General features: G+C 42.5%; 2 protein-coding genes and 1 pseudogene across 5 annotated transcripts in view; 1 reads left to right on the forward strand and 2 right to left on the reverse strand.

Moving 5' to 3' along the window:
• The window catches only part of LOC147431981 (uncharacterized), an 85076-nt gene extending 77325 nt beyond the window's left edge, over positions 1-7751 (reverse strand). For 2 of the 4 annotated variants that reach the window (XM_086491805.1, XM_086491806.1), the window contains exon 1: positions 7507-7747. The gene's annotated coding sequence lies outside the window, so the exon portion shown is untranslated. Of the gene's footprint in view, positions 1-6037; positions 6918-7506 lie in introns of all 4 variants that reach the window. The other 2 variants (XM_086491808.1, XM_086491807.1) reach the window with 2 other exon arrangements.
• A 4626-nt stretch (positions 7752-12377) lies between these two features.
• Positions 12378-13093, forward strand: LOC147431983 (uncharacterized; annotated as a pseudogene).
• An 11724-nt stretch (positions 13094-24817) lies between these two features.
• LOC147431984 (uncharacterized) lies at positions 24818-25666 on the reverse strand. Its single transcript, XM_086491514.1, has one exon. The coding sequence runs from the start codon at positions 25664-25666 to the stop codon at positions 24818-24820; it is 849 nt and encodes a 282-aa protein (XP_086347640.1).
• Positions 25667-26412: the final 746 nt, after the last annotated feature.

Here is a 26412-nt window from a genome sequence, read left to right on the forward strand (position 1 = left end):
CATAAATCTATATAGACATGATTGCAATAAGGATTAGTTAATTGGGAATCCGTGAAGTCCGGAATGGATCTAGATGCGATTACTAAATACGTTGCCGATTGATCATGGTCTGAGATTTGGAATGAATTTGTCTGTGATTTGTCATGTGATGTCGTGTGACGTCAAGTGATGTCCTATGATGTTCGGTGATGTGACTGTTGTCTTGTACAAGTGCTAGATGTGTCGTGCAGAGTTACCAGGGAACGGACATTTCGGGCCTTGGAGCGCCGGAACGGCATTCCGGTCGGCTGGGATTTTTTGGAACGCATCGGAACGGAACGGCGTTCCGGTTGGAAACTGTCACCGGAACGAGACCAACCAGAACGGGCCGGAACGGCCATAAACGGCAGTTTTTGAAATTGAAAAAAATGACTGTTAGGCAACCAACGGCCATTTTCAGCAGTCAAAAACATATATAATGCCCCCCTCCTCCCCCATTCTTCACACACTCATCAAGCCTCAAGGCCCATTCTCCCTTGCTTGAGCCTTGCTCTCAACTCTCAAGCCAAGCTCATTCTCCCTAGCTTGCTCTCAACTCTCAAGCCGTAGTGTGGCGCCACGGCATGCCTCAAGGCTCAAGCTCTCAACCTCTCTCTCTCTTGGGCTAACTTCTAAGTTCTAACCCTCAAGGCTCAAGGCTCAAGCTCTCACGGAATCAACCGGCAAGCCTCTCTCTCAAGCCCTCTCTCTCTCTCAAAGTTCAAGATCAAGCTCTCTCTTTCACGGATAATCCATCATCCATGGCCTCTTCTTCTCGTACAACCCCCTCCGTTCATGCAGACAACACTCAAAAGGCGAAGGAATGGTCGTGGTGGGATGAAGTGACCTCGGAGGGCACCTTGTCAGCGGCAAGAGGTTCTCGTGCATGGGCATGCAAGCTATGCTCTTACACGCAGAAAGGGGGGCATGACAAAGTGAGGGCACACTTTCTTCGAGTGCCGGGACATGAGGTGAGATTTTGTGCCAACGTAACCATCGAGAGGAGGAAGGAGCTCGAGGAAAAGGATCGGCAATTCAACCATAAAGCCAAGCCCGCACGCAAAGGTATTGATCCAAAGACCCTCATTTTCCCTTCTTCCTCTCTACCCGGTGTACGTGTTAGTGCATCTTCACAAGGTCCAACTCGTCGCCAAAAGACCCTTGCCACCTCTTGGGACCCAAAGAAGAAGGAAGAGGTGGATGCGGCCATGGCCCGATTCTTCTATCACGACCATATTCCATTTGTTGCAGCGAGGTATGTTCATTGTTTTATGATTTATCAATCTTCTCTCTCATTTCTTCCGTTATCGTTGTTTCCACCTTTTTGATACTAACCTCTTCTATGTTTGATCGAAATAGGTCGGAGTATTGGAAAGTAATGGTGCAACGGATAGGAGAGTATGGCACCGGCTATGTGCCGCCATCTTCAGAGGCTCTCCGAACCACTTTGCTCGATCGAGAGAAGGCTATCGTGGAGCAAGCAACCCTCAACATTCAGCGTCTTTGGGCAAAACATGGCGTTTCCCTCATTGCCGACGGGTGGAGCGATACAAGGAAGAGATCTATCCATGGTCTCGTCGCATATTCGAGTGGAGAGATGTACTTTGTGCACTCTCATGATGCCACTGAGAGTGGCAAGTCCGCCGATGTCATCTCTGCACAGTGGACAGCGGCCATAGAAACCATCGGCGAGCAACACGTGGTGGCCTTTGTCACAGATGGGGAGGCATCAAACAGGGCAGCAGCAGCTATCATAGAGGGCCACTATCCGCATGTGACAGTGTGCTTTTGCATGGCACACTGCTTGAACAACCTTCTAAAAGACATCGGCAAGCTAGACTGGATTGCTCCAGTCATTGCTGATGCAGTGAAGATGGTTACTTTCATCAACAATCACAACTTGGTTCGGAGTGAGTACCTCAAGAGGTCGGGCGGCAAAGTGCTTCTAAAGTATTCAGATACCCGCTTCGCATTCAACTTTCTTCTTGTGCGCAAGCTGTCTGAATGTCAAAATGCGGTCCGACAGGTCTTCATCAGTGATGAGTTCACCACCTCCCCCTATGCAAAGACAGTTGCAGGGATTTTGTGCAAGGATAAGGCAGAGGATCTTGAGTTCTGGAAGGAGCTCAAGAGTCTAGACGCACAGGTAAAACCGGTGGTTCATTTGCTTCGAGTTCTGGATGGCATGGATCCTTGCATTGGCAAGATTTATGAGGCAATGGACCGCATGATTGAGTAGCTTGCACAGCTTGAGCCGAACGCAGAGCGATATGAGGAGATCCATGCGCTTTGCAGCTCGAGGTGGAATTCATATGCCTCTCCTTTACACGGGGCAGCGTACATGGTGGATCCAGAGTTCCAAGGTGCAGGGCAAGAGACAGATAGGGAAGTCATGAACCAATTTACAGAGATCTTAAACAAGATGGTTCTAGACAGAGATGGGCGACGCATTGTCAGAGATCAGCTGAGACAGTACAGAGAGATGCGGGGGTGGTCATTTGGTAGTCCAGATGCTCAGATTGATCGCAGGAAGATAGGTTCAATGCTTTGGTGGGAGGACTATGGCTATGATGGCCCTGAGCTTCAGAGATTGGCGATCCGTATTCTCAACCAGTCAGTTAGTACCTCATGCTTGGAGCAATTGTGGAGTATCTTTAGCCACATTGCTTCCAAGAAGAGGAATCGGCTTGGAGTGGAGAAGGCTAATGATCTTGTCTTCGTTAGCGCAAATTTGAAAATGCTTTGTAAGAGTACAGACAAACAGACAGATCCTTTTACACAGTGGGAGATGGAGCAAGAGGCTTCTCAGGCAGGTAGAGATGCACATCCACCAACACCAGGTACTTCATCTGTGGCTGAGATCGAGCCGGACCTAGACCTCGATGATGAGGAATGGGAGGATGTGCATGATTTACAACCGGCTAATACGGATTGGGAGGCCTCTCAGGCTAGTGGCTCTTGAGTCTTGAGTCTTCGCCATTTATCCTTACCTTTTTGTATGGCTGCTTGAGCCTTGCCCTCTTTGCCATTTGTAGCTACTAGCATCTTTATGGTATTTGTCACCTTCAGTCTTTTGGTATTGTGGTCACTGAAGTCTGGTTTGAACTTTGCCCCCCTTTGGTTTTTTTGTAGCACCTTGGCCGTTGGCGACCCTTGAGGCTTGTTACTTTGTTAGCCATAATTAATTCCAAAGTGTTGTCTCTGACTACTACTCTTGCAATTATTTGAGAGCATTGTGTATGTACTATGGGCATTGTATTTGCTCATTGTTGTTCATCTGGCTATGTACTCTGGGCGCCGTACATCCCAATCAAGTCATAATAAGGTTAAATGGTCTTCGAATCGTGTTTTTTGTGGGTATTAGAGTCAAAGGACTCTAGTACTACTTGTATTCAAACACATAACGCTAAAAATATTAATATTTGGGTGTTTTTTTAGCCTCCCGTTCCGGGCCCATTCCCGTTCCCGCGTTCTGTAGGGAGGCCCGTCGCCGTTCCCGTTCCGCGTTCCGGGTAACTCTGGTGTCGTGTCTAGTGCATCGGTACTAACAATCAGTGTCTACTAAGACAGTTTATGGCCTCTATCTATTTTGCATGCGTAATCGAGGGCGATTACAATTCTTTCAAGAGAGGGGTATGTCACAAAGCAGGCTCCCGAACACACACACACACACATTGTTGTCCGTACAGACTCCCATTAAATGCGTCGACAGGTTGACGTGGCAGACCTCCGCAATTCACGCTGACTGTTGACATGGTAAATTTCCGCAAAACGCATTGATTTGCTGACGTGGCAGTATGTACGGATTTCCGAAAATTATGCTGGCTCTTTTAACAAGTTTTGGAAGATCCGTTGCTTTTGGAAACTTTGATTTTGAAACTTAAAAGATTTTGGGGCTCTGCTTTTGGGCATCCCTTGTAAGAACAAATAAGTCCTTTGGGAATCACTTCTCAGAGCATCTGGACGTAGAGTCTGAGAGAGAGTACCCATGGACTCTCTTGTACTGTGCACACAAATTAATATAAAAAGAAATATCGAAAGGGGCGCCAGTCTTTGGGGCCAATACCACGGAACTACGTCGGGCAGTGTCGTCTTTTGTGAACTGTTTTAAAGTGAATCTCTATTGTGTCGCGGTAGAATCTTGACTTGGGTGTCCAAGTTTGTTACACTTGACGAGTGGCCTATTTTTAAAGAGGAGTTCCCACCAACTTATAGGACCCCGTCTGATGGGGCCTAAGTGACCTAGAGATAAAGCAAGATCCACTCACACACACACACACACACAAAAGAATCGCGTGGAGCATGATGACGTGGCAGCTGTACGGACAACCCACAGAACGCGCTGACATGCTGGCGAGGCCCCTGTACGGATTTCGCGTTTTACGCTGATGACATGGCAGCTGTACGGATTTCCGCAAAACGCACTAGCAGCTTTTGGACCAATTGCTTTTGAGTTTGAAGCTTTTCATGTAATTGTTTTTCATAGGCCAAGGGCCATTAAATATGTGCCATGGGCTCATTCTCTGACACACTTCTCGGTGAAGGTGCAAAGCGTGGAGTATCGGCTTGTATTGAGTTGAAGCAATATAAAGAAATACCGAAAGGGACGCCAAGGTTTGGGGCCAGTGCTCTCTTGGGGTAAAACTCCGCCACTCCCCGTCTCGTGTCGTGCATCTCTTTCAATTCAGTTGTTATTTGAAGTGCTTAAAGTTGTTCAATCTGTTCTTTTCCATTGGCATGATGGTGCCCCTCCCCATGACACCAGAAGATGAGTTGGTCCCCCCCCCTTGAGAGATTTTTATTAGGGAGAATCTTTCTACAGGCACAAGAACCGGATAAACCCCTCCGTTCTAATTCTCAGACTGGATGGTCAATTCCTTCCCGTGCGGGAAATTCTGAGAGACGAAATCCCAATTCCGTTTGCACCCGGAGTAGGAAACTCCACAAACCATTCTATATTCCGTTTCTGGAATCCCTAAGCGTAAGCCAAGGCCTCCTTGCTCCTTCTCCATGATAAAATACCTGCAAAAAGCATAAACACAAAACAACTTGTAGAGCATATTCACAATTTGTATATGTCGCTTTAAGTGCCGAAAAGGAAACTTCCCACATTGGCTTCACGCAATCACTTGCAGATACTCAGCGGTTGAGTCTCTTGCTGCTAGCACTGGCATAATTGATGCAAGAGAAGGGGCGCTAGCTGCTTTTATAGGCTCCTAGGACCGGCAAGAATAGCCGGTGCAGTTCCGACAACAATAACAGTGGAAGGTAAGAGGAGGGAGGGGTTGGGGGAGGTGTGTGTGTCTAGAGGAGAGAGAGAGCTGGCGGAACCTTTTAGAGAGAGAAGAGGAATCGCTGTTTTCATCCTAAAGGGCAGCGTTGGTGTTTTTTTTAATAAAATAAGCCATGATCTAATTAAGTGGCTGCCCACTTATTAACCAATTAATAAAATATGTGAACCTCTTTTATAACTCAATAAAACTCAGTGAGTTGAAAACTAATGCTACACAACACTTCCTAGGCGTCCCTGGATACAACTCTCATGCACAAAAGCAATGCAGACAAAGATTTCTCGCGAGAAAGCATCTGCTTTCCCAAAAAGCACTTACAAATAATCTGCTTTTTAAGAAAAGCTTCTCAGAACCCATCTTTATTCTTGTGCTTGCGTCTTTACGCGTATTCCTTTTTCCAATTCGGATTTCCTCCCAAACTAATGGTCTATTCCCTATCCGATGTTCCCATCACCTATCATGTGACACATCAAGAATACCAACTTCCCCTTACCGAACTAAGGGTACAACTCCTTCGCGATGCTTAATGTCACCCATCATATGACACATCAGAGTTGTCCATTCCTTATGGCTTTTTTCCAATTCCAATAGATCTACACTTCTTAACTTTACAGTTCAAGTGTAAGTATTTAAATATCCCAATTTAAATAAATAGAAATTACTCAAAAAAAAAAGAAAATAGTCCATTTAGCAACAGAGAGATGCCAAGGGAGAGATTGAGACAATACCGCTTGAGGATGATCTTACGGACTTGAGGACTTTGTAGAGCAAGTTGTCATTCAATTGGCACCTTGGGCCAACATGTAGAGTCTAGACCTCTTTCTTTTTCCTCTTTCCCATTTTCATAGGCTCTTCAGACTTGAGTCTTGAGCCATGCTTTTGACATTGTCCCATATATGCCAATGTTGTGATTGATCACAGCATCAACGGCGTGCCACGCGCTTACTGCATGTCATATTTTGGTATTATGAGTGCAAAGAACCCTCCAAGTTTAATGTATTTGTCTAAGCTGCCTGCGAATTTTGACTTGTGCTGCTTTTATCAATGCTATCCAGGTGAACCAACGCATTTGTCACAAAGAGTCAATGATCGCTATCAAGTGCACCAAGAATTTGCGTGCACTTGGGGGGTTCTCTCCAAAAATGCATCACAGAAGTCAAAACATCAAGATGTGCTGAAAATTGAGCCTCTTGATTTTTGCATCCATACTCTTTCTTGCACAGCATAATAGATGTGTCTATTTGACTGCATTTTGCTCAGGATTGAGTTATCACCAATTTCTTTTTTTTGTCCACATGTTAGCTCCTCATAATTTTTCATGCAAACATTACCCTCCTTTATGTGGGTCCATTGCTCCTCATAGACTTTGTGTACTTTTTGTCATCTCATGTAGCTGTTGTTTCTCTCATTTTGATCCTTGCGCACCCTTATATGTATGATTGAAAGCTCAGGCTGGTCACCTTCAGGCTTCAGTTGCTCACCCAAAGAGGTAGGAGTAGGCAACATCTCAATTTGTAAAAACTTGCTCTTACTTTCAGCTGACAGTGGGACGAGCATCTCCTCCTCCATCGCATCAACAAAAGAGAAGTACTTTATGGGTGATGAATCCTGCAAAAGCAAAAGATACTCCTCACCCTCATCACCCAGTGTTGTAGAGTTTAATTGGAGCATCCACAAAGGGGCAAAAGCTTCCAAGAGTCTTGCCGCCCAGCCAGTTGTGGCAATTGTCGGAGAAAACAACCCACTTTGGACTCACCAGAAATGCCTTACCAACAAATCCAGCTTCTCCCCATTTCTCCCAATGTAAAATAAATTTTATTGCACAAGTATCTAATACCCTGTTGTTGGCTATCTCTAACAAGCCTGATCCTCCAAAGCAACCACAAAACCATATAACATCAGCTTATGCACTCCCTCCGGATGTAAAGATTGCACAAAAAACACGTGCACGGAACTCACAAGGGTAAAACCTCGCACACTGACAACAAACAAAAAAAACACCTATTGCAAAATAGACTCTCTTTCCAATCATAATGTGCTAAGTCTACTTCAAACGATCAGCTTCTGGTTCCAGCAGGACAACGAAAATGTGTGTGTGTGTGTGTGTGTGTGTGTGTGTGTGCGCGCGCGCGCGCGTGTGTGTTTGCTCTTCCATCCAGCCAGTGAGGCGCGCGTGCGAAGAAGAGAGTGCAAGTACCTGGTCTTTTGCTTTCTGCAGTACTCTTCAGACCTCTTCCCAGCAGCGCGAAATGCGGACGCCCTACCACTTGGCTATACTGGATTCGCTTGTGAAGTTGGCCTTCTTTTTGAGGAACAAGATGTAGTGTGACTTGAGCTGGCTGGACGTCTTTCAAAAAGGGGATGGTCGCCTGCCCCAGTGTGACAGGGGCCTTAGCCGTTATGCATGTGGCAAGGCAGGCGTTCAGAGGCAAGGCGGCACAACAACCCACGCAGATGTGTGGCATTGGAGGAAACAGATGGAGAGTGCTACGGACCCACCCTTAGGACTAAGTGACACAGGCGGGCCTTGTCTCACTATATTGCACGGCTCTAGATTCAAAGGAGATCTAGGGCCCAAATTTCAGGGGGCGAGGCGGCTTTAATTTGAGTCGTCAGATCATGCAGTGAACTGGGGGTGACCTAGGGTGAACTAGGGGCGGGCAAAATTGGGGTGAACTAAGGGTGAACTGGGAGCAGGTAAATTAAGGTGTGATCATGTGCCATGCCAACATGGGCAGCGACACACACTAACGTGGTGGTATGGCATTCGTGTGGCAATCGAAAGGTCTCGGGTTCGACCCACACCTCGCGAGACGAGTGAACTAGGGGTAAACTCGGGACGTCATTTTTGCCCCTAGTTCACTCTTAGTTCACCGAGTCGATGGATAGCTGAGATTGCATTGCGATTCTCGCTTCCCTTTCCCACCATAGATCCCCCTTTCCCACCATAGATTCCCTTGGCTGGGAGCCGTGCCATATAGTGACGAGGACGGGTGGGGAGGGTGGGATCTACAGTGGGAGGATTGTGGGCCATAGATATGGGATGTGGTACCCTAGATTACTTTTTGTAATCTACATTTTGAAAGTAATCTAGGGTACCCCATTTTGTGGCCGTGGGGTTTGAACACACATGACCTCACCCATGCGAGGTACATGTCCTAACCACTTCGCCTTGTGTGCACTTTTGAAGGATGCGGGTCCTAATTCACTTAAAATACGTGTGCAAGGCAACGACACCGAAAGTAATCTAGGGTCCGCATAGCCGCCAAGATCTACGGTCCACTATCGCCTCATCATAGATCCCACCCTCCCATGCATGTGTCACTTAGTCCCGAGGGGGACCCACTCCTTTGGCTTAGTGTAACTTAGTGATAGTTTTTGACACCCTTCTGCCCTTCAAATGGCTGTCAACCTTACGTAGGAAGGGTTGACTCGTGAAGAACCCTCCACAGTTGTCCTTCAATTGCGAAGGAAGAAAAGTTGTCTAATCTGTCATTAGAAGGGTTGTCCATCCAAACGCCCTTCAAAAACCGATTCAAAGTTTCCAATAGTTTTATTGATGGTTTATAGTTTCATTAAAATCTTTATTTGCTTATCTATCTTTGAAGTTTGAAGTTTGGACCTTGGGGTTTGTCCACGGTCGTGTGAACTCATATACAACCCCTAATTTCTAAAAGATATGATAAGACTGATAGTGACGCGGCCAATATCCTTTCGTTTTCTCAAATTCTCAATTTCTCACTCGTCGCTCACAGAGTCACAACCTCTCGAGTCCCGACTCCTCCCAAGCCCTCTCTACAACTTTCGCCTGCTTTGGAGTCCAAACTGTTGTCGTTGTTGTCCACTGTGGATCTCGTCCGCTAACATGCTGATGTCGAGTCCGACCTCAATAAGTTGTGGCCAGTCCGCCCGACTTGGGTGAGTTGCACTGCTATGAGCCTACATCCTGCCTCGCAAGCTCAACGACCTGTTACCTCTTGGAGCGGTACGCGAAGAGTTGCAAGCTCTTGGAGTCTCGAGTATCGACGTCCAATTTCAAGCGTCAAACTTGTGAGTCACTGAGTCTTGACTCTTGTCATTCGGCTTGATAAGTTATAACTATGTTATAAGTTGATTAGTTTCTTTTTCTTGGACTTGTTAGGAGTACTGTGTACATTGTAGTCTGTAGTGATATTAAGGGTTGGTGCACATTGCAGGCTTGCCAAAAACATTTTTTATAACTGAAGAAAATTGGGACAAACAGTAAACTTAAAAATATTCCGGTTTTTAGATCACAATTTGAAGCATTTGTCAGCAATTACGCTAAATCTTGCTATATTTTGTCAATTGTTTTCAAGGCAAATCTAGCCGAGATTTTGCAAGAGCATTGGCTTAGTGATAGTTTGTAGAAATTAGAATGTATTACTTTAATTTTCAATGTCCATTAAAGAGTTCAATTGTCCACTAAATAAATGTGGACTATGCATACAATGTAAATTGATTTTTTGTTAAATAATGACTTCATCTACCTTAATGAAAGACTCATGAAAGTAAGTGAAAAATTCAATGTTTGTCTAGCTAAGTATCGGATTGGTATTGTTTAGGACTAGGTGTTCAGTAAACAATTCTCATTTTTGGATGTACATTGCCAACGCTCAAAAAACAAAACTTGGAAACTTGAAAGATGCCTTGTGTCGGAGCTTGTAAACCCTTTGTTTTATATGCTTACAGTGTTTTATATGATTGACTCTTAAAGAGTTTTATATGCTTCCATCTTTTCTTTTGGGCCATACTCACAATGTTGAGTGGTAGTGTTGTATTAACTCAAGAACTAATGTACATTAAATCTCAAGTCGGGTGTGTAACGTCATAGGTTTTCTTTCAAAGACCTTGCTTTTTTTTTTTTTTTGAAGTAGCAGAGGTGGTCATTCTTAGTGTAGACTAGAAAGTATTAAAGTCTAAAGAGTTTCTTCTTGTAAAGAGTTGCTTAAGCTTTTAGCAACAATTGTCTATTGTAAATGTACATGCAGATTATTGGACAACCCAAAATTGGAATGGATTTATGTATTTGTAACTAGTATAGTCCCAATTTGCCACATGGTCATATGGTTTGACTCGGTGTGTTATTTTGAGCTATCCATTCTTACCAAATAGTAATTCATGTCTCTTTTTACAATAAAAAGGGTTACAGATTTAAGATTGTTACTTTCTTTTCTATGTAGCTACAAATTCTATAGTCTCAATTTCCCACATGTTCATATGGCTTGACCGGATGTTTATCTTGAGCTACAGTTTCTTAACAAAACATTATTTATGTCTTTTTACAATAGCAAACACGTCTCGTATACCTTGGGTCTGTGTTTCACACATACACAGTATCTATATTTTGTGTATCTATACAAATATAGTTTCAATTTGTCACATTGTCATATGGCTTGATTGGGTGTCCCATCTTGAGCTATCTATTTTTACCTTCAGTTCTTCTAGCTTTCAAAGTGATATATGGTATACCAGTGTGTCACATTAGGTTAATGTAGAAGCCTTAATGTGATAGTTTAAAATAGACTCAAAAACATCTACACATATGTAGGTTGATTTCTCATTCCTTTTTCTTTATAGGATATGATTTCTACATATTCACTATGGCAGAGGGTAAGAAGAAGGAATTTCTTCAGTCTCTAAGGTCAAATCTTTGCAAGACGATTAGTGAATTGCCGGAGAAGCGAGTGCAGAGTATCGTGAAAAATGAGACGCTCATAGCAAAAATGCTTGAAAAAGCAATTGTAAGTGCGGTCTCCAAGGAAACCTTTGTTATAAGTAAAGACAAAGCCCATCAGTCTGCTTATAACATCATTGAAAATAAGGAAAAGTGTGCACGTGATTTATAAGAAACTCTTCCCGAAGGTGTTTAGCTGATAAAGCTCAAGGCTTGAATTTGTCTTGGCGTGCGAAAAGAGAGAAGAGTAAGCGTGCCAAAGATATAGATACACAATATGTGTTATCTTAAAAGCTATGAATGGAGTCAGAGATAGAATGCCATGGACATCCGGTGGAACTCTCTACAAAGATCTGCAAGAAACTCGAAATGTACCTTGACACTTGGCATACCACAGGATGCCATCAATTATTTATAGAACTTGGGTGTCAACTCCTTTGGTACATGCTTCCAAGTAAGAATTGATGGTAATTCGTATCTTCCAAGTGAAAATACTTATGCAATGAAGCAGTCTCGTGGAATGCCTGGACAGAAATTGAAGTCCTTCAAGGACGAGGTCAGCTTTGATCTTCGACACAGGGGGATTGTGCGTAATATTGAGCCTTTGATAGCCATTTTTCCATACTTCAATGAAGGAAGCATTGGAAAAATGATGCACAGTCTACCTTTTGAAAGAGGTGCCTTTAGCCGTATTGTAAAGAAGGAAGAGAAAGATGGTGCAGGTTCAAGAAAAAGTAAGGCAACTAAGCTAAAGCAAGGAGAATTAACTCGAGTCATGGCTTTTGCAAACAATCTGCCAAATATTATAGCTGCTTTGGTACACACAATGGCTTATGGGTGTTGTTCATTGTGATCTGCATTCTTTCAATGTTATGTTGGATTTACAAGGGATTCAGATCCTTGAGTTGGCATCATTGATTGGGGATTAGCCATGAGGTTTGAATCAAAGAGGTGACAATCACTCAATTGTTGTCAAAGCAAAGCCCATAAGCCTAAACCTTGGATTGCTCCAGAGCTATTGAAGGACACACATAATGACCATGTGTATATTAGAGAGGTCGATGTCTATGCACTAGCATGGCTTATTGATCAAATGGTCACCTTTTGTACGGAGTTTTCTATGGAATACAATACTGACTGGCTGACATCTTGTTCAACAAGTGAAGCATCCCACATTCAAGAGATTGTAAAAGCTGGGTATCTTATACTAAGAAAAGAGTAGAAAATCATTTGAAGAATTATATAGACTTAACCCACATGCTTGGATGGGAACAAATGTCTGCGCCCATTGGTGAAAATGATGCCAGCCTTTTATTGACTTAAAATCTTTTGTCTTTGTAGCAAGATATTGTTGTAACTTTCTTTTGGACTACATGTCGATTGCAAGTGAATATTCACCTTATACGAGCACAAGTGCTGGAAAGGAGTTTGCAAATGCCATCAAACAAGTCTATTGGAAGAGACTAAAAAGGGAAATTGTTGCTAGTCCCTTTTATTCTTTGCAAATCGAGGAGAGTACAATGTGAAAACTCAACAATACATGATTATTTAAGTGACTTACATGCAGGAGAATGGCAATGGGTCTATATGTACATTGTTTGTGGATTTGTTGCATGTCATTAATGCTGAATCTAAAAGGTTGTTTACCACCTTGATGGAATTTCTGGTGAAAATGGAGCTCCCATTGCATAAAATGATAGGCATTGCACAACTGATGGTGCTAGTGTTATGATAGGTGCTAATAATGGTGTGGTTTTGATATTGAAGAAGGATGTGCCACATCTTTTGAGTTTTCATTGTGTTGCACATAGGGAGTCTTTAGCTGTAGGTGATACATTCAAACCCTACAAGGAATTCAAATTTGTGGACAAAGTGGCAAAAAATTTGTATGAATGCGTTTCCAAATCCGCAAAGCGACTTTAATCTTGGTCGTAATGGGAAGTTCAAGTTGTTAAAAATGCACGATGTTCGTTGGCTCTCAAAAGGGCAAGTTATGATAAGGGTAGTGTGCTTAATGCCAGCTTTGTTAATTGTCTTGAAGGCAGAAGAAGCCGACTTGTATGCATCTCTCACAAACTACAAAATATAGTTTCTTTTGAATTTATTTGCAGATGTCCTTGGAGAGCTCAATGTCTTTAGTTGTAAACTTCAAGAGGATCATATTGATATTTTTGCTATCAATAACCATTTGAAGGTTGTTGTAGAGTTTTCGAAAATGGCTTTTCTAGGGAATGTATTTGGGTATGAGGCCAGGTATACTCAACTTTTATTTCTACCCTTTGTGGGAGCGTTCTTCTTAGAGCTTGATAGGCCATGTCACCTTTGGCATCATTATGAGTCGATGCCTCCATTTCCTCAAGTGATATTTTGTTCAATGAGAGTGCACTCAGAATATCCACCAATTCCTTCTCAATTCTAGCTTTGTGGCCTTTTAATTCCTCTTTAATCATCCGAGCTAACTCACTCTGATCGCATCCATCGTCAGTCTTACTGCCATGTTGCTATGTGTCCTCTTTAGCACCCTCTCCACTCTAGTTGGATGGTGGGCCCTTAGACGGCCCCGCTATTGCCAAGACCGCATCCACATATGTGGGTTTAGATCCCCTATCCATCACAATGCACGCCCAGATAGTTCCCACGTAAACCAAACCCTTACTTCCTCAATGCAAGCCAAAGTCTTGCCCTTGAGCCCCACCCCTCACAGCAAAGCAGTAATACAAAATGCTTAAGACAGACGTTGGTGCAACCAAAGTTTGTTCGAGCTAGAAAGTGTGTTATACAAGTCTATAGGTGCCAACAGGTGTAGGGCAAAGTGCTAAAGCAGGTACAAAGGCCCTGGGCAAGCAAGTCACGGTGGGAATGTATGCCTGATGCGATTTTTTTTCCCAAAAGGGTTCCAAAAAGGGACAATTCAGACGGCAAATCTAGGTGTCTAAAGTGCCAAAATTGTGCCTCAGAATGTAGTATTTAAGATTCTCTAGAATTTGGTCTAGACGGCTTCTCAAACGGAGTTCCAATGTGAAAGTTATGCCAATCCAAAGTTGGAAGGCTTTGCAGATCCTGATGGATAGGGCATACAAGGATAGATGGCCAAAGCTCAAGTAAGCAGATAGACATGTAGAGCTCTAGTTGTGTGGGTCTTTTCGGATCATCAATCGGAGCTCTAGAGTGCAAGTTTTGGCCAACGAAAAATTTGTCGGGAGCTAGTTATGGGGCACTTTGACCGCATTGGTAGACGTGCCATCTGGTAATTTTTAAGCTTCAACTAGGTCTTAGAGGGTGTTCTACATCATGTGGAGATGGTAGGAATTGACAGCTCATCAATCAGGCTCGTGGTTGCCGAGTTACGATTGGTGGAAATCGGTGCCAGTTGCTAGTAGGGGGTACTTGGCTGGAAAAAAGCAAAAAATCAAAGAGAATTCACGAAGAGTCTCTTCCTTGACCTCTCACTAAGAGTTGAAAAGATGCCGACACTAATAGTGCTACAGTGCATGCGTTTCGTCCAAAGTGGATTGTTGTTCAAACTGCAGTAGAGTTTGACGGAATGAGATGAGGGAGAGTTTCTGCAAACAAAGGCGGTGGAAAGTGCCGAAGAAGAGCAGACAACCTCTATGAGTAGATGCAGGAGATGTCAAAAAAAAAAGTTCAATATTAAAGTTCAGATTACCTTTGCATCCAGCGTTCTGAATTTGGTTGGTTACGAGGTGCATCCTATCATGGCTTGGAGAATCTCACGCGTGTTCGAAACCTGCTTACTCTCTCCTCTTTTAGAGCCCAAAGGAAAACCCGAAGGCTACTATAAGAGGAATCTTGCCAAGTATATATAATAAAATACATAGGAGCCAGTAGGGGAGACCCATTAGTAGTGTGGCATCATATGACTTTTCCCAATTTTGGCGGCTTGAGTTGGCGGGCTTTAGAGATTTGGAAGGTGCTCAAGGTCACATGATTTGAAGTCGAGAAGGAGGGATCTCAGTCAGGGACTTGGTGGCTTGAACATCGGGTTTTGGAGCAGAAAGTTGTATTGCAAGAGATTGGTGAGATCATTTTGTTGAAGATTTGGAGCTTAAAGGAGATGGGCGCCCCTGGGGGTGCCATGTGGCATTGGCATTGTCCCGCATGCACTGGACATAGTAGAGTAGTAGGGGTATATATACTACTTCATGCCCACTTCATAACCACCCATGGCGTGAGCTCCTAGCAATGGACCTCTACCTTGCGTGTGTGCTGTGCGCTGGCGATCAGGCAACGCCGCTCGGTGGTTTTGGGCAAGATGTTTGCGCACTCGGGTGGCCATGCTCTGCACAACGGTGCATTGGCGCCGATCGATGTTGGTTGAAATTGATGACATGGCATGAGCGCCTTGCTAGGCCGAGTTCACACGGGCCACGGGCCCTTTTAAATTGAAGGCAAAGTGAAAGGGAGCACTAGTGCTAGTGCTAGTGCCCCCCCTCCTCGAGGCGATAAATCAACATGGCATGATTGATTACATTGATTCCTTGGGGAAAACACATTCTCATTCACTACATCTTGGCCGTATGTGTGACGAGGATGTGCTCGATCCACATGAAACTTTGTAGGGAGTGGTGAATAATTTGGCTTTCATGGAAATTATGTACATCAAAGGCATGGTGGGTTCATTGTCAAATCGTTTTAAGGTCGATTTTGGCGGCAAATTACTTTAGCCCGAAGGATTGTGATCAATAATTACAAAAACTAGATTTCTTTGCGATAAGGAGGCTAGATGTATTGTGCAAACATTTTGGAAAAGGAGCCAACTCTTTCATTAATGAAGAAGAATGCAGAGTAGAACGCGGATCTTATATCGCACGCATTCGTATATGCCTTATGGGTAAGAGTACGCATTCAGCTTGGCAAGATTGTTGCAACCATGAAGAATGGGAAGTATCCTTTCCATGGACCATGAAATTATGGAGAGCTATGCTTCTACTTCCACTTTCATCAGTTGTATGTGAAAGAGGCTTCTAAAAAATGAATAAGATAAAAAACACGTCTTGTAATAGGTTGTCACTTGAATCATTGGGCTCAGCAATGTTTGTTGGACTCAATACTCCAAAAGCTTCATGTCCTCAAGATTTATTGTGGGAAGAATGCTTTGATATGTGGAAATCTATGAGGAAGCGAAGGATAGCATGCTTGGAAACAATTTGATTGTTGCTATGGAGTTTTATTTGCTTGGATAATCAAGCCAGGCGATATGATTTTGTATCTTGGGCTCTTTTGCATTGTATTGGTATTGAATGACTTTTAATCTTCTTTTAAAGCAGTTTTTATTCTCCAAATTTTGTACGTTAATGATGGAAATGAACTCATATTTATTATGTCATTGGTTTTGCGTGCTCTATTATTTTGTAAATTTAAAAAATTTACCAAGTTGTGGTCCATGGACCATGGCTTGAGAATACATTGTTTAAATAATGTATTCTCAAAGTTATATTAAAAGGATGATATATTCTCAAATTTACCAAGTTGTGGTCCATGGACCATGGTTTAAATAATGAGTTTTGTCAAAGTTATATTAAAATGATGGTTTAAATACATGGACAGTGTGAGATAAGTGAAGTATTAATGTATGAGAGTATGAAATAAGTGAAATATTAGCTTGTATAATAATGGATTATTTTTTTGGTATTTGATGTAGACGGGTGTAAAATTTTCTTTTTGTTCATTAGAAGGGCAATTGTAAAGTTTTCCCTTCAATGTAGAAGGGCATAAGATGCACATGCCTGCCATTAGACATTTTGGGTAGCCCTTCAAATCCTATCAATGGAGCCTCAGTTCTTTTTTTGCGAAAATCTCTCTACGGAGTCCGAACCCAACCCATACAAGAAATCCAGTTCCTTTGGTTTGAGCACGATTTGCCAATACTCTGATACATTTCCGTGAAGCTTGTTTTTACCTTGGGACATAGCCTATCATTCCAACAACCTGGGTCCCCATTCTTGGGGATGAAGTATTCTCGCATGTTTGTCCTGATTTGGGCCCATGTGAGGCAATGATTCTTCTTTTCTTTTGCTACTATTTAGTTGTAGGCATCCCCTTCCAAAAAGTGGGAGACCATTGAGGGCCAGTGATCCTCATCCATCCTACTGTTGCAGAAGAATCATTTTGTCTCTTGGATCCATTCTCTAATACTAGGGAGTCCCATTGTCCCGAGTATGGTGTGAGCTTGATGAGTTTGATAGAAATCCTGGCAAAAAGGTGGTCGTCGGCTCGCTCATGAGCCGCGGTTCAAAAATTTGCCAAAAAATGTTGACACTATTGCCAGAGGTAGACCACATTTTTTAAAAACTTTCTGGAAGAACGATTTTGCTAAAATAAAATGAGCCTGTTTTGAGAAGTAATCCAGCACCACAAATATCGTGGTATAGCCATGGTTCTTTGGTAGTTCCATTATGAAATGCATATTGACCACATGGTAGGCATTGATGTCAAGAGCCCTGCTGTTGGCTTGATTCTTTGTGCTTTGACTAGTTGACAAGGTGGGCAAGTCCTCACATATTCACTACGTCCTCCTGCATCTTTGGCCAGAAGAAGTGACGACTGAGCTTATCAAAAGATCTCTTTTGCCCTCCATGGCTTGCCATTTTGTAGTCATGCGCCTCCCAAAGAAGTTGGGCGTTGAGTGTAGGGTTGTTTGGTACGTATATCTTATTGTGAGCATACCACAACCCAATATGCAAATCAAACAAACCCAAGGATGTCTTTCCTTGGTGGCATTTTTTCATCATCTAAAGCACCGCGTGATCTCTCTTGCATGCATTGCGGATTTTATCCAATATATCTTCACTATTTATCACAATGACAACATTGATTTTTGGCATTTTGCTCAATCGTCGGGCATTGCATTCTGCTTTCCCGGCTTATGAATGATTTCTATGTCATACTCTGCCAATTGATCCTGCCACTCGCTTTGCTTGTGTGAGAGATTGGGCTGAGTTTGAAAATACATTATCAGTGTAGACCTTTGTGTGCTTATCCAACACATAGTGGCGCCACTGATCCAAACAGTACACCACTGCATATATTTCTTGCTCATGCATAGCCCAACGCAAGTAGAGGTGGGTGCTAAGCACCCACCTCTACTTGTGCTAGAGAGAGAGAGAGAGAGAGAGAGAGAGAGAGGAATTGTGTGTCTCTCTCTTCTATGATTGGGAATCAGCCGAGCTGAGTAGCAATGGCGACTATCACTCCATCCACCGCTCTCACCTCCTCCTGTGTGGAAGAGCTTGATGGACATCCCGACTCTCTCTCTCTCTCTCTCTCATCTCTCCCTCTCTACCTCTAGCACAAGTACCGGTGGGTGCTTAGCTCTCTCTCTCTCTCTCATGCTTTAAAGAGGTCACTATCTGCAATGTGGTAATCATGCTTTTGCTTTATGCACATGATGTAGTGCTTCTAGCACACCCTTTAGAGGATGCACAAAAGTTTATATTGTCCTTGAGACCTTTTTCTTGCATAGTGGGATGATTGTGAATGAATCCAAAACAAAGGTTATGCTTGTGAAAACCAACCATAAGGAGGAAGCCAGGCATTGTGTAAAACAATGAGACACTTGAAGTTGTTGAGAGATTTCAGTACCTTCACCTTGAGGTTCCGGGCAATCACAAGTGGAATGAATGTGCTATGCATCATTTGGAAGCTGGAAAGAGAGCATATTATGCACTTGAGAACATGTGTAATGCGGGAAACATCAAGTGTTGGGCTCTCAAGAAGTATCTTTTTGACACATTGGTGACACCGATTCTTCTTTATGGAGTTGGTGTGGGGCAGGAGCATCTCAAAGTCTACTTGGAAAGAGTTTAAGAATGTCCAAAAGAGTTTTCTTACAAACTTTCTCCAAGTTAAGACACAAACACCATACATGCTCCTACTTCTTGAGTCAGTATCTCTTCCAATTGAGGTTATGGGCATGAAAAGGGCTGTGGAGTACATGATAAAGATGCATCAAAACCCCTCACATTGACTTCCTATAATTGCATGGGAAGCAAGCCAAAAAATTCAAAAGATGCATAAAAGCAAGATCTTGAGCATGGGATGGATGCAAGATATAAAGAAGTGGTTTGGAAGATGGGATGCTTTACACTTGTTACATGATGCCTCAATAGACTCCCAAGTGAATGAAGCTTTTCTACAATGCCAATGTATTACGGCTTGGGAGAAATCCAGGGGGTCACGCTTCATATATTACACCACCCATATTGGCCCCAACTACAAAATCATGGTCTTTGCTGAAAGAGGAAATCATACTCACCCTTACATGCTTGAGCATATCCCCTTGTTAGAAATACGCGCTATCATAGCCATTCAGCTTAGCTCCCACTCCCATCAATGCAAGATAGGGCATTGGGGCAATGAAGAAGAGTCGAATTGAGTGTGCACATTATGCTCATTGCAAGTTTGAGAATCTGTGTATCACACACTACTAGAGTGCTCAGCTTTCGGTCCATCTGAACTTGCTTCCCTCACATTTTTAGGCATGACTTAGACCTACACACTTTCCTCTCACAGCCACAGTGTGGGCTCTCCATTGCGACTCTCGTCACCACAATTTTGGAGCATCAAGAATCACTCATGAGCCACACATATACTACATCACATGTGACTTTGGTCCATAAGTCATATTTGACCTCCAAGGATGATAATAAAATCTATCTATCTCCCCCCCCCCCCCCCCCCCCCTCTCTCTCTCTCTCTCTCTCTCTCTCTCTCTCTCTCTCTCTACCTCTAGCACAAGTATAGGTGGGTACCCACCTGTACTTGTACTAGAGGTAGAGAGAGAGAGAGAGAGAGAGAGAGAGAGAGAGAGAGGAGGCAAAGTTAGACTTTTGGATACGAGCTTTCATGCATGAGGGATTTTGTGTCTCTCTTATATGACTAGGAATTGCTTGAGCTGAGCAACAATGTCGACTCTCTCAAAGCGTGGGACTTGGCACCAGATGTGACTACATTGGTTCCTCTATCATCTTGATCATGGTTTCCTCAACTACAACCATGCTCTTTTTGGGTAGATTTGGGTTGGAACCTTCTGCCAATTGTAAGGCATCTACTACACGTTTGAAGTTAGAGGGGCGATCCCGCAGGGTTCAATGGCACTAACACCCTCGCTTGTCATGCTATGGGTCACGTCCTTAGAGTGGGAATTGTTCTTGGCCTTTGCTACCTCGTTGCCATCTAATTTTTTTCTTCTCTTCTCCCTCAACCATGGATTGTTTACAACTCATCGCCTTCCCCATAGGAATTTTACAAAAGGTGGGTATCCTTGTACCTTGTAGCTATGATGACTAAACAGTAATTTGGCTTTTAGAGAGAGAGAGAGAGAGAGAGGAAGCTCGGAGGAAGAGAGAAAGATAGAGAGAGTGAGGGAGAGAGAGAAATATATATATATATATATATATATATATATATATATATATATATATATATATATAGAGAGAGAGAGAGAGAGAGAGAGAGAGAGAGAGAGAGAGATGTGTTGAGAGGTAGCAAGGGGGAGAGATGTAAGGTGTGAGCTTTTTCCTAGAGTACTAGAGTATGATTCAAGGAGAGGGAAGATGGAATTATCCTACATGTATTGGTGCAAGGCTATAGAGCTACTTAAAGCTCATTTCATGAATGAATAAATCGATTCATTTTGCATTATATCTCTCTTGTTTATAGTGAGGTTGTGATGGCTTAGCAAATACTCAAGATCGTGTTTATGAGTCCAAGTTAATTCATCTTGAAACCTAATTTGCTTGAGTGATAATCTAGCCACACTCACTCACTTGTGTGCACGATGTTTCTCTTTCATCCACCCTAGCTAACACTATCCCATTCCCATCAAGTGGTATCAGAGCACCAGGGTATGCTAGTTAGATTCATTGTTATTGCTATGTTAGTGTGATTAGCATCTTCTAATCATCATTGGGACCTTTTGGAGTTTTCTCTTCTTCTCTCCTTGCATACCTTATGACTAATTAGCATCAATTGGAGACTGTGAGCATGTTCTTGGGTTTGATTCCCTTGGGTCACTACTCTCCTAGCTAATCACGAAGCTAATTAACATTAGGCTTCACCATTAGGTGTATTTTCCATTGATCTTATCATTTTTTCATCATTTGTACATAGCATTACTCTCAAGTGCAACACCATTTCAATTCAACCTTATGTGTGTGAGTAGCCCGTCTCAAGAGCTTCCCTTCAACACAATCCATGCTCAAATCACCTTTCATTTGCACAATTTAGAGCTCGATTAATTTTTCACACTCTCACTCTCGGGGATTTTTGCAGAACAATGCTTCAGAAGCATTCTAAGCGTGTGTGTGTGTGGCTTTTGGGAGCATTAAATGCGTCAACACCTTTTGTGTGCTCAAGGCCATTTTTTAGTGCAGCATATCGTGTGGACCACCCCCTATTTTGGGAAAGTTTGACCCAACACTTGGGCACCCACCCACACAACAACACAAGGTGGAGCCCTGCTCGCTGCCTGTGCCTACCCGAAAGGCTGCCCGCTGCCCATGCCTGCCCGATGTTCTACCCGCATTGCCCAGCCTGATCCCGCCTGCCCGCTTCTTCTTCGGCCACAAATGATGCCCCCAATCACCCCTTCCACTACCAATTTGAGCCACTACTCCGATCGTCTAGCCACGGACCTCACCGACGGTGGTAGGTTGTTCTTTAGTAACATTTCGGGTCCGCTTCAGGGAGGCCCCCCTTCCCACGGCCCAGCCTGGCTCAATGGTAGCACTTATAGCATAAAGATCAACTTGGGGTACCATCCTGTGGCAACAGACTCCAAGAACTTAAGCAAAGCAAGGTCTCAATCTCACAAGGGGAGCATTCCTACATTATTGAGTGCACTACTCGGCCTTGCATAGCTAGCCCTCCCATGACGACCTTCAGCCCATTTTTCCAAAACTGTCAAAGCATCTCCAAGGCTTCAATTTTTTTTAAAAGACAAAGCAAAGATTAAAAAATTGTGAAGAGGGGATTCACTTCGGTGAAGAGGTGCTTCACAAATTAAGCAGAAAACCGGGCATTCTCTCTCTCTCTCTCTCTCTCACACACACACACACACACACACACACACACACACACATTAGTGACTTCAAAGCGTTGCAGCCAAGAACAATAACTTAAAATAAATTATCATCTCCTAAGGAGTATTTATGCTCGTATAAAGAGGTAGACACTAGCTAGGAGAGTCTTCTAAGCCAAGACAACTCTATTAGTGCAATGGAAGAGAAAGGGATTATGAAATTTAATGGGGAGGGCTTTCACACTTTGCAAACCAAGTTGAAAGGTTACTTAATGAAAAAGCGGTTATGGGGAATAGTCAAGCCAATGATCACTGATCCGTCATCTATTGATGGAGCACACATACTGACACAAGCCATGAGTGCACAAAATCAAGCCAAGGACGAGGAGGCATTAAGAATCATAATCACTGCACTAATGACAATTATGTACACTTTACTGATGATTGTGAAATCTCATCAGCTGCATGGGAAGCACTAGAAAAGAACTTTGGATCTAGGAAAAAGAAGAGCAAAGTGAGCTTAAAGAAGGATATATACAAATTAAAAATGGAACATAACGAATATGTTGCAATCTTGGTCAATTTTCTTAAAAGCATGACCACACAACTAGCTTATGTAAACAATGCAATACCAGAGGAGGACAAGATTGTAGTTCTTTTAACATCCTTACCACCTACATTTGACCAAATAATGACCATCATTGTGGAGAAGGATCCAACGCCAGATTTCCAAATGTAATCAACTCTTTAATGTCCGAGGAGAAGAAGCAAGGGAGGAATGCTACTTCAGGGGGAGGAACTTTTGCAGTTAGCTCTAGTAACAAACTTGTTTCAAGTGTGGCAAAGAAGGGCACATAGCAAAGGACTTGTCTAGCATCAAAGACTTGCAACATTTGCAGGAAGAAGGGTCACCTTCCTTCCGAGTGTTTCAAAAAGGATAGAGGCAGCACCAACAGAAATCCGAGGCCCAAAGCCTATTTGGTAGAAGAAGGCAAAGATGAAGATGAAGAAGAAGGCAGCAATAGCCTTCTAGTTTACGATCATGTTCTCTAACTTTTGTTTTTGCCTTTCCCCTTCAGTTGTATTTTGTTTGGAGATAGCTTGGACTAGCTTGGTCTCAATTTTACACATCTGTTTGAGGGGAGGTGTTGAGTGTCTCTTGGATTAGAGATAGTTTGTCTCCTAGATTAGGGATGGTCTCCTAGATTAGAGATGTTCTTTTGCTCTTGGATTGGAGTGTGCTAGAGATGTCAATGTCTTCCTAGTCCAAAGCTCAAGGGGAGGATTGTAAGGTGTGAGCTTTGTCCTACAGTACTAGAGTATGATTAAAGGAGAGGAAAGGTGGAATTATCCCACATGTATTGGTGCAAGGCTCTAGATATACTTAAAGCTCATTTCATAAATGATTAAATGAATTCCATTTTGCATTACATCTCTCTTCTTTATAGTGAGCTTCTGATGGCTTAGCAAATACTCAAGATCGTGTTTATGAGTCCAAGTTAATTCATTTTGGAACCTAATTCTCTTGAGTGAAATCTAGCCACACACAATCACTTGTATGCATGATGTTTCTCTTTCATCCACGCTAGCTAGCACGATCACGTTCCCATAGAGAGAGAGAGAGAGAGAGAGAGAGAGAGAGAGAGAGAACGATGTGCATCATTTGCATTACTTGGCATCGTGCGAGCCATCTTCCTGGCATGCCTAGTGCAGCCCAAGCAACCAGGAAACCTCCTTCTCATGGGTATTCACAAGATATCAAGCTCATTTCACAAAGGAGGTTAAGAGGGGTGTTTGGTATGGGAGAGTCTTTAATGCAAATGCACAATGAAATTGTTGTCGTATCACTAATATTGAAGCTTTGTAATGACAATGATTTGCTTGGAGGTAGGCTGGAGGGTTATCTCAGTCCAAACGTAATTCTTTCGCGAGCATTTTTCAGCGAGCGCTTTTTTGGAATCCGGCAAGCATATTCCAAGAAGATTCTTTCTCCCTTCTCAACTTTGTTCTCTCTCTTTGGTCTCTCTCTCTCTCTCTCTCTCTCTCTCTCTCTCTCAAATATGTGTGTGCTTTGATGATGGTTGTACGTGTGTTAAAAAAAAAAGTGTAAATGGTTCTATCACTATAAACAGCAAGTTATGAAAAATGACAACAAAATCATGCAAACGACAACTCGTCCAATTTTCCAAAAAACATGATAAAAGGGCCACATTTTGAAGATTATTTGAAAAAATACCATATTATTTTATGACTTATTTCAATTTTTTTTAAAGAATTACCCACTTTTAGACATTATAAAATTCACTTACGCACTGAAATTATAATACCATATTATTTGAAAAAATACCATATTATTTTATGACTTATTTCAATTTTTTTTAAAGAATTACCCACTTTTAGACATTATAAAATTCACTTACGCACTGAAATTATAAAAACTTTTAAAAAATCACTACATTTAAGGGATTCCAAAACCTTCGCACTTCATTAATGATTCCAAGTAAAAAGAATTACAATAATTGAAAAGGAGAAAATTCCCCTTGTAATGTCTAGGTTGCTTCAACATCTCAATGGTTGTTCTACGTAAGTGACCAGATTTCTTTAAGTCAAACCCATACACAAGGATTTCCACATCCTCTAGATTAAGTGTGTCCACATGATGAGAACTTCTTGATTTTTTTCCCTTTTTGCTTGGTTTCACCATCTCAGGATCATATTTTCCTTTCAATGGATCTTCTGTAGTTGTTCAGTACCAATGCACTTCCATGCCATTCAATACATCGTGCTCTCTGAAAACTTTTGTGACTTTTGCAAGCCAAAGGGATGATCATTTTCATCATTTGTGGCAAGAACTGCAATCATTGTGCCCTCTTTTATCTCATTTACATCTCCTTCCCACATTTCTCTCTCCTGTTGTTGATGTTTTGTGCTCTTCCTTGGGCCAACATACATCTCCCTTGTTTCTCCATGAATAAGAGATAACAAATCTGTTGAAATGTGCACATTGTTTACACCACTAGCCACAACATTACCAATCCTTTTGCAAAGACCACCATGGTGCCACGCAAATGCATGTTCAAGCTGAAACGTGTCATCCTTGAGCTCATCAACCAGCTTCACCTGCTTTGTAAAAAAACTCTCCCACCATTCTAGAGAGCTTGCTGGGAAATACACATGTGCACCATGTATTGTCTCCTTGATCTCATTTAGGCATTGTAGAGGATCAATAGGGCGGTTTTCCCTCTCAGCTTTTTGTGTCTCACTTGTTGTAAAGAGCAACATGTACTTTGCTCGTTGAATTTCACAATCAGGAACAAACAATAAGAACTTCAAGCCCTCCGCTGGCAACCAATCTTCAGAGTTTGAGTGTTTTTTACACCACATGAGAGTCTGTTCCTCTACCTGCTTGATTCTAAATTGATGTTGAAAACTACGATCATTGAGATGTGCAAATGATGGCATGTTAGTGGCGGCACCAATAGAAAAAAACCTAAAATCATATGTTTCTTCCCCAATTTTAATGGAGGGCTTGGGAACATAGGCATCTTCCAGCAAGACACATATTTGTGGAAGGTCAAATGCGCTTTTCTTTGCCAACTTGACCGAGAACCTGCTAAACATTTGGTCAATTTGGTCATGTGTGTGTCCCACTAGTAAAAACCCAAGCTTCACTTTCTTGAATATCTTCCTTTGCACCAGCATATTCAAGTATGCAAGGAGAACTTGGTTTTTATTTTCTCTACTAGTGTTATCAAGCTGTAAGTAGAGGACAGGTGGTAGTTCACCTTGCCATTCTTCAATGATGTTCTGAATAATGGTGATTGTCAAATTAGGATCATTATGAATATTCAGAAAATTAATAAAGATCCTGGATGACATGACACCATTGAAAACTAAGGCTCCAACAACATGGAGCTGGATGAAGTTTTCCTCTTTGAGATTCTTTGGAGGACGCATAAAATATGGCAACATTGTTTTTTTGTGATCCATGCCATCGATGACTAGGCCTAGATATTTGTCCAACACTTTTTCCTATGCTTTGCTAGCTTTTGGTTCTCTGTACTTTGTTGCTCCTTGTGAAGTTTCAATGCTTGTAGAATGGGCACTGTAAAAGAGTTTGAAGAGTGTTAGATTTTTGAAATTTTTGAGAGAAGTAATTTAATTTAACTAACCAAACTAAAATAACTTACATTTCTCCTCCGTAGTCTTTGCTGTGTCTCGCTTTGCTTTTAACTCTACACATATCTGGCAAACACCCATCCTGCTCTTCTTGGGAAATTTAACATGATGAAATTCTTGTCTCCAAATTCGCAAGAAAGATGGTAGCAAAAGAGTGGAGTTTAGACTATCTTTTTGTGACTCCGCAG

Source organism: Adiantum capillus-veneris, chromosome 20, assembly GCF_014529385.1.
Source record: "Adiantum capillus-veneris isolate H3 chromosome 20, ASM1452938v2, whole genome shotgun sequence".
Lineage (NCBI taxonomy): Eukaryota > Viridiplantae > Streptophyta > Polypodiopsida > Polypodiales > Pteridaceae > Adiantum > Adiantum capillus-veneris.

Excerpts from the sequence above, each read along its gene's own strand:
- LOC147431984 (XM_086491514.1), bottom strand. The coding sequence starts at position 25,666 with ATGTTTAGCAGGTTCTCGGTCAAGTTGGCAAAGAAAAGCGCATTTGAC.